Source organism: Triticum dicoccoides, chromosome 1A, assembly GCF_002162155.2.
Source record: "Triticum dicoccoides isolate Atlit2015 ecotype Zavitan chromosome 1A, WEW_v2.0, whole genome shotgun sequence".
NCBI classification, from domain to species: Eukaryota; Viridiplantae; Streptophyta; class Magnoliopsida; order Poales; family Poaceae; genus Triticum; species Triticum dicoccoides.
The window spans coordinates 21291019-21299925 of NC_041380.1; the positions used below are offsets into that span (position 1 = coordinate 21291019).

The 8907-nt window shown below is 47.3% G+C and overlaps 1 protein-coding gene across 1 annotated transcript; it reads right to left on the minus strand.

Annotated features, from left to right (window-relative positions):
* Positions 1-273: 273 nt before the first annotated feature.
* On the minus strand, positions 274-3778 carry LOC119352065 (obtusifoliol 14-alpha demethylase-like). The gene is made up of 3 exons (XM_037618833.1): positions 3644-3778; positions 1817-2336; positions 274-1702 (listed from the first exon to the last, which is right to left on the minus strand). Exons 2-3 carry the CDS (start codon positions 2078-2080, stop codon positions 692-694), a joined length of 1275 nt encoding a protein of 424 aa, XP_037474730.1. The 5' UTR covers positions 2081-2336; positions 3644-3778; the 3' UTR covers positions 274-691.
* Between the last annotated feature and the right edge of the window lie 5129 nt (positions 3779-8907).

Consider the following 8907-nt stretch of genomic DNA (forward strand, 5'->3'; position numbering starts at 1 on the left):
ATGACATCTCGTTTCCTATTCCTACTCATAGGATTTGAGATACATGCCATCTCATTTCCTACAAAGTTCCTATTCCTATGATAATCCTATCCTATGAACCAAAAGAGGCCTTATGGTTTCAGGAAAACTATGGCCTTCTGGTGTTTGATAAGTACTTACACATTGTGGAGAAAATCATTCTGTATCAAGAGAATTTGTGAAGAAAGCCTGAAAAGCCTGAAAATCCAATAGAAAACGAAGACTAAAAGATGGAAAAGTACAAAGCTATGCGTCGTATACGTATTTCTATTTTTAACTTGTACGTCAGGTTGACGACAAATTTGTGTTTGGGCAGGTTGGCTATCTGTACGTACATGAACTAATGAACAGATTATAGTTGTTAATTGCATCATGCCGAAGGGGTGTGTTTTAATCTCTACCACTGATTCACTTGAGAGGGTGTACTTATTCACAAGACTTAAAGTGTTTAGCTGTAGTCTCCCTCAAGATAAACAACAAAGTGCGCACGCGCACAGGGTCATATGTCACTCACGAAAGTGCCCTCCGCGGTTGACTTGTCAAACAAATACAGTAGTTCAACTGTGCACGGCGCAACGGTTAACTAAATGGTAATCCTAATTTATTGGTGCTAGGAGAAAGTAGCATATGCAACATGATGTAGATATATGTAGGGTCTCTGTCGGCTCGTGAATTACGCGGCCGCTGACATCCTCCTGTTGTAGCGGACCATGACCTTCCCCTTGGGCCCCGGCATGACCACGTTCCAGTTCGTCTCAGGGAATGGCAACACCATCTCCATCTCGAAGTTCCTCAGCAGGTGGCTCCATATCACCTTGATCTGCATGTACGCGAACGCCTCGCCCACGCAGGCATGCCGCCCACCACCGAACGCCGTGTACGAGAACGCTTCGCCGGCCCCGTTCTCCCCTCTGCCGGGGCCGAACCGGTCCGGCTCGTACCTCTCCGGGTCCTTGTACACATGCGGGAGACGGTTGTGGATCACTAGCGGGCTTGCGACCGTACGCCCCTCCGGGATTTGGTACTCGTCGCCCTCCCTGGTTCGCACGGTGAAGCTCCGCCGCGCGTGGCGCAGCAGCATCATCGCCGGCGGGTGGAGCCGCAGAACCTCCTTGACACAGCGGTGGAGGATATCCATCTCCTGCAGGACCTCGTAGTCCACGCGGTCCCCGTGCCGCTCCACAATCTGCTCCTGCTCCTGGACGGCAGCGCGCAGGTGATTGCCATTGGCGTGCGCGAGGAGGCGCGCTCCAGTCCACGTGCCCGTGCTGGAGCTTGTGTGCTGCCCCGCGAACAGCGCCGAGACCAGCATCCCGACGACCTCCGTCTCGGTGGTGGCGCGGCCGTCTTTGTACCTGGAATCGATCAGGCACTGCAGCATGTCGTTTGGGCCACCATCGGGGTAGCTTGTTTTGCGGGAACTAACGATGCCGGAGAATATCTCGCCGAGCCTAGCGCGCGCCGTGTCGCGTCTGCGGTGCGCCAGGATCGGCAGGTGCGGGAATAGGATGGTGACGAGACGCATGCCGTCATTGAGTTCATGGAGGTGCGTTGCGACCTCACCCAGCATCTTGGCCCGGACCTCCTCCCCGAACAAGCACCGGCTGGCGACGAGCGTGATGAGGTGCTCCAGCTCCTTCTTCAAGTCAACCGTGCCGGTTGGTCCCCATCTCGCAAAGTATTCCTTATGCAATAATAACATACACAAGTAGTACATAGTAGACATCACATCAGACTTTCTAAACGATCGAGACAACTATATGTACTTAAAGATGATGCCATCTTAATTATTTCCTACCTCAACTTCTTGCACCATGAGGCGAGCGTAGGTCCTAAGCTTGACCGGCTTCATCGCATCGCCGAAGAAGCGGAATTGCTCGCGACGAGTGGCGAAATCTACGTCGAAGGCGACACCGGGGCCGAAGGTCGGAATGGTGAACTGTGAAACCTCGTCCTGGCTGATCTCCGAGTCGAGCCCTTGGAAGAAATGGCTCGACACATCTGGCCCAACTAGGAAGGTCACCTTGCGATGCAACAGACTCACTGTGAACACGCTCCCCATCTCTGCGTGGGCATCGCGGATCACTTGCAGCGGGCCCTTGGTGAGAAGTGATGGGAGGATCCCAAGAAGGGGAGCCCCTGCAGCCTCGGGCGGCAGAGGTGGTGAACGTTTGGTTGTTGGGGAGAACGTCGCTCGTCACTGTAGCCACGCCATTCCGGTGAACACAATTGTGACCAAAATAGGAAAAGATGCTAGCCAAATGATTCTTGTCAATTCCATGTTTGCACTCCAGATGCGATTGCCGGGGTACGTAATACTGTAAGAACATGGTAAAACAAGTTAGTAACTAAGTTGTAACTTGTGAGTACGCGAGACACCCATCAGCACCCATCAATAGTTAATGTGTGTCTGTGTGGTAGTTTTCGTTTTTGCAGCACATGTGATTACATACATCTTGTAAGTAATCACATGTGCTCCAAAAATTAAAACTACCACAAAAATAGGCCAAATATTCAGCTACCCAAATTTTTACACAAACTTTTCCTTGCCCATAAATTCGCCAACATTGGCAAGCAAAGTGAACTAGTTGCCAGAGATGTATTGGAAAGGCAAAATATTGGCAGCCATTCCAGCCAACAACAAGTTTTCATTTTGACCCAGAAAATGCTAAGGTATGTTTTGGCCCACCATCCGGACATATATCCTTTAAAATATTTAGACTTCACTATGTCCTTGACAATTATATATGTAGGTATGTCTCAGGAATACTATTTTCATAATATTGCAGTTTGTCGGGTCTTGCAAGTAGGCGTCCATGGTTATGTTTTCTAGACAATGTGTTGTCCAAAACGTAAACTTGTGGTATATTTGAGATGGGTCTGAGATCCTAAATATTCAAATAATAGATGATACTACTCTCGTACCATGAAATTGAAAACTAAATTTTAAATATTTCATTGAATATAACTTGATCTGTTAAGATTCAAAATATGCAAGATTTAAACCCCCACTTAAATGCATTGATGCATGCTGCATGGCAACAACAATTTTGACGACGTAGCTCACTGTGAGAGCAAAAAAATGACTATCCCACCTCTATTAATGCTTGTTAGTTAGGTTTATCTATATAAGATATATAGTTATAGATTGCTAGAATTTTGTTAAAGAATTTTTTTGAGATAGAAGAAAGCTATATATAGATGGTTAAGTATGACCCCATTTTTCTGCAAAAAAGTTACGCCATCCGTGCAGGTTGGAACTTGCCTGGCAAGAAATTTCGCTCTTTAAGGGCAAGTCTGGTACTATTATAAACAGTTTACATACTCCCTCCGTCCTAAACTACTTGTCATAGAAATGGACAGAAATGGATGCATCTAAAACTGAAATTACGTCTAGATAAATTCATTTCTATGACAAGTAATTTAGGACAGAGGTAGTATGTTGTTATACTGCTAGCTATACTTCCATGGAATATATAAAGGACGGACTCCAATCAATTTCTCTTATTACAAAAAAGGACCTGCATCATATTGACCCAGAATATATGTAGCTCTCCACAACGAATGCATGACTTATTCAAGCATGTATATGTGAGATGGCAGCAAGGATTTCACAAGAGCTTACACCTAACAGCTGCTTCTGGCCTTCAGGGACTCTGTAGTGGATCGCAAACTGAAGCACAGGTGCATCAATGATCTATGCGTGTTTAGCCTAGGGTACTCTGCTCACCCAGGTCTTAGCTTCTCGGCGATCAAAATAATGCAGTGGGAGATGGAGAGACTAGGGAGCACGCTGCACGGGTATTTATAGTGGAGGAAGTTAATTATGCCAGCAAACGATCACATGTAGGCATTGTTAATGAGACCATCTAGAACGGCTTATAGTCATTCACATGGTTAGTTAATACAGATTTGCTAATTCTCATCTATACGAGAATTAACGAATTCTTCTCTAGCTCTACATCATTTAATTAATTAAAAATATCCTCACAAATCTCCAAAAAAATGGTGTAGGAATAATATATGACTTAAATAATTTCCATCTAGATGGAAGGAACTAACAAATGTTCCTCGCGTCGCTCACAGGGCGACGCCAGGGTCCAACCCTAGCACCGCTAGAAGCACCCCGACCCCGGCGTCTCCCCTACCGCCGCCGTCGAGGCGGGCCCAACACCAAAGGTGCCTGAGCGGGTGGTTCGCATCGGTCACCCCTTGTGTGGCTTGTTCGGTGCATGCGGGAACATCACACACGATGGCTAGAGCGACGTCCCCTGGATGTGTGGCGAAGGCAGTCCTCCTCCATAGCATGTCCTAGCGATGGTTTGTTGGCGGTGGGTCGTGGGTATGATCCCAGCCTAGATTCGTCGTCGGTGTCGCTCTTGGTCGGGTGGCGGAGCGTAGAGGTGCCAGTGAGGGGCTGTTAGAGTCTCACTGCAGACGTTCAAGTTGCGTGCTCTTTCATGGTGCAGCAACGCTGGAATCCAATTCGTAGCTAGTTCAGAGTGGTGCATGTGCTGGCTGTGGTCATTCCAGGCGATGGCGACATCTTAGGCATCATTTCCTTTTTGAAGGCATCGTATTGTAGTCTTCGTCACCTCTCTTGGGCTACTCCACGGAAACCCTAGGTCTGAGTATCCCAGATCGGACAATGGCAGCGCCTTCGTTGCCGTTCTCTCTCCATGGGGCATCTTCTTGGAGGAGGTTTTGGCTAGAGGGGCCAGGAGGTGGAGCGGTGTTGCATCTACCGCATCGATCATGGTAGGTTACGGTGGCATGGCGTGGCAAAGTCTCGGTGACGGATGCGTGATGATGGACACGTGTAGGGTGATGGCGCTATTTGGCGATGTTGACGGCAGGCTCAACAAGGGTTATGTGTGGTTCATTATCCTGAAGATAGGTTGAGAGATGGCAGCATCAGTGGTTTTTGGTGTATGCACAAGCAGTACGCGCTGAGGGTCTACTGGACCGGTTTTGTGCTCTCGTCTCACTCCTGGTCTGCTTGGTGAGGCCTCTGGATCATAGATGGTGGGGCTTCGGTGAGAGGTCAGGGCACTTGGCCCCGATGGTGGACACCCCCATCATTGAACTTGCATGGCAACAATAGTTGCCGCAACACAAGATGGCTTTGGGTTGATCGATGTAATCTTTTTGCCAGGCTTTGTTGCATAATTTAATAGAAAATGACTGTGTGCATCATTGTTTTATGCAGACGCCCAGGGTTTCAACATCGATTTCTAGAAGAAAAAATCACATCTTGATCTGACCTAGTCACACCATAATTCATTTCGTCCTTATATCATGGGAAACTGAAGAGGTTAACCACACGTAAACGCCCTTACGTGATTAATTAGTTATTAGTATCACATGGTGTATTGTAGTGGTTTGATAAGAAAGTTTAGGGTTATCCGGTCTACATCATCTAGCGAAGGGGTAAGAATAGCCATTGTTAGAGATATGACAGAGAATAAGCCGCAGAAGAACGAATCAATCGCTGGGAATATGAGATTTTAACGTGAAAAACCCCTTCAAAATGAAGGGGGAAAATCACGAGCGCCTGCCAGCAAAACTTCAGCCCTCGTCCCCCCTCACAGGCGTCTCTTACACGGGACGAGCCAATATGGACTAACTTCAGACTCCACCCTGCTATGTTACATCCCAAATCTCTCGACGACTGGCTTGTGCTCTGCTCCGCTCTCTCAGAAGTTAGCTGATATAAGTTTTGATCACAACTTAACAAGCATCTCATAAAATGGAGAAATTTTGACATATATTATAGATCATCTATTAGCTAAGTGAAGACAAGGCTACTTTTTCATTTCTCTCTCTTCAAACTCTACAGATAGCGTAAGTGGTATTGTCAAAATTAAGAGAGCACTACCCTACGTGTCCACAAGGTTAATTGATTCGTGTCCACATGCTTAATCGATTTCCCTAATCTCATGTATACATATGTATTACTCCTTTCGTTTCTAAATATAAATCTTTTTAGAGATTTCAATTAGGACTACACACAAATATACATAGACGTACTTTAGAACGTGTATTCACTCATTTTACTCTGTATATAGTCTATTGATTCACTAAAAAATACTTAATGAAGAAAGTACTCAGCAACCGAAGAAATGGACCACATTTAAACAGTACCATGTAATCAAATCTGGTCAAACAGGAACAGTGAAACAGTCGGCATGAAACGACTCTACTTGGGAAGCACTATATAATAGTATTGTTACAAGTGTACTCCCGAGAAACACGAAGTCCGGACAAATTGTCATCAACCACCAACCCTTACTTATGCCGATAGTGAAACCGACACAAAAAGATCATGATTACACATCTTGGAGGCAGAGAAACATCCACGCTTTCTCCGAACGGAACACACGATCGGGAACACATCTTCGTTCTGCTGTTTCTTCTCAGCATTTACTGCATCACCTCGTACAGTTGCGAGCTGCCCAATAATACAACCGAACAAGGTGCAAGTACCACACGGAATCACTGCCGACCTGAGAAATAGGAACTATCGGCGTCCCGATAGTTTGGCGATAAGATTCCTGTAATTTAAGACGCACCCTCCAACCTTCACTATGTCTGGATTATAGTATTTGGATCACCTTTTCTATTCAATGGGATCTGTATATGTCCGTTTAGCAGTTTGCGCATACGTACTCCGATATTCTATAGACAAACGTGGGGCTTTGCTGGAGTCCGGACATAAAAAGCTTCACGTGATCCTTCTTTTTTTTCTCTCTTCATATGCATACATTAAAAAAACACTTCCGTGATGAATACGTGGTTGCACAGTAGGTCACGTATTCAGTCACGAATATACATTGGTGACGATTTTATCACAGAATTAAAATAATCATACATGTGCTATCGTAGAAGTGTTCCGTGACAATACTCAAATTATCATCACAAAAGTGTTTACTTCGAGGACGATAAATGACGCGTCATAAAACTGATTTCGTCATGAGTAACCGACACGTGGCACCCACCGTAGCGGGTCGTCGTTAAGCCATCTGGTCCCAGTTTTGGATCCGATACCTGTTAACAACCCCGATCAATGGCGATTTTTCACATGTCAATTTCTTATTCACCAACGGAACCATGTGTCATCTCTAAGTTGCGACACGTGTTTGTCGAGGCAACGAATCTGACAGTGAGTCCTAGGGGTACGAATAGGGGCAGAATCTAGCTGCGGCACAGGTGTGGCACTCATATTTTATGATTTAAAGCCCCTCGTGGAAAGGTAAAAGTCCTACATCTCGAGCCCTGAGGCTATGTTTTCTCTGGGGTGTCTCATTACAGAAGGGTTGCAAACCCTTGTCACATCGTCGGGGAACGGCTTATATAGAGCGTGTCTTTTCCCATTAAGGCTATGTTACAAGGGAGGTAAGGAGGAGGATTATTACAGGCGTTACTGGTAACTACCATTGTAACTACACTTGAAGCATGGTGTCAAGCCCCTCGAACATTGCAACTCCCGCATCCCATCTTCGCCTTCTATGTACGAATGCTAGTGAGCGAGGCTGGCTGGTGGTTAGACGTCCAAGTGAGCTATTCCCATGCTAGTGGATGGACCATATCCGAGTGGATATCTAGAAGTGGGCATTCAAATGCACCTATGGTTTAGGAACCTTGCAATGGTAGTGTGGGGACCCTAGGTGGGCCCAGGATGTCCGATCCTTGACCCTAGTCTTAGTAGGTGACTCCATCATTAGCCCCCGAATCGGGTGAGGTTTCGTAGGACCAATCAGTCGAACCCTTGACTAGGACTGAGTGCTGCGGAAGCACTCGGAATCCGTCGTCAAGTGTTAGCCCATCGTGGCCTGAGCGAAACCACAACCGATTCTGGACTAGAGTGTTCAGACTGATCAGGGTTACGTTGACGACTGAGTAAAGCTTGGTGGCACTCGTATGTCTCTCAAAAGAGATAGACTACTGATCTGAGTGTGGACGTGCCATGAAACTCGAGTGTCGAAGCCTACGCGTGGGCTGGCTTTCCGGAGAAATGCCACTTATTCTCCCGGGGGAACGCCAACACATGCCATCTTCGAGTCCAAGTTTGTGAGACTCACACCTTGGAGCCTAGAAGAAGGGCCAAGTTAATCTGTAGAGGAGCGTTGAGCTCATCCCATTCTTTGATTGTGCATCCAAGTGAACGACGACCATTGGAGGGTGCTCGGCAGACCGAGTGGTTCTCAAGAAAGAAATCCGCAGTGATCAATCGGACCAATCCATGGAAGAATTCCTGCGATTCAAAAACTTGCTTGTACATGGAAGCGTTTACGCCGTGGTTAGTGGGGAAGGTGGGCCGTGTCGCCTCGATTTCCGCCACAAAAATCCGCACGTGCACCACTTCCTCTATGTTGCGAGTGTCGCAGACGTTGTTGGATCTAGACATCAACGGCTGACGATTCATGGGGCGGATTTACTTGTGTTATAAAACTCCGGCGAGCATCACCCACTCACCCACTTCGACGAATTCGTCACCCACACTTCGAATATGCGCACCAAAGCGCCCCGAGCCAATGGGGAAGAATACGATGACGAAGCTCGAGCGGGCGAAGAAGTCGTAGAAGGGTTCATTGTCTAGTGTCGGCCCTCCGCCGGGCCGACACCAGGGGGATTGGATCCCGTCGCAGGTCTCCAAGAAGCTGGTGCTGGAGCTCGTCGCCGACGGGCTGATTCCTGAGGAGTGATGGAGGGTACCGGAGGCGGACGAGATGGAGCCTGCGCCGCACCAGGATGAGTGTGTCCTCCTTGTCACCCACATGGAGCGAGGTTTGTCCATCCCACCCCACCCTTTCTTCCGCGGTTCTCTAAATTTCTTCGTGGCATAGTTACAACATCTCCTACCGAATGCGGTAATTTACCTGTCGGCTT

Excerpts from the sequence above, each read along its gene's own strand:
- LOC119352065 (XM_037618833.1), bottom strand. The coding sequence starts at position 2,080 with ATGGGGAGCGTGTTCACAGTGAGTCTGTTGCATCGCAAGGTGACCTTC. Across the intron at positions 1,703-1,816 it reads TCATGGTGCAAGAAGTTGAG|GAATACTTTGCGAGATGGGG; the intron begins GTAGGAAATAAT and ends TTATTGCATAAG.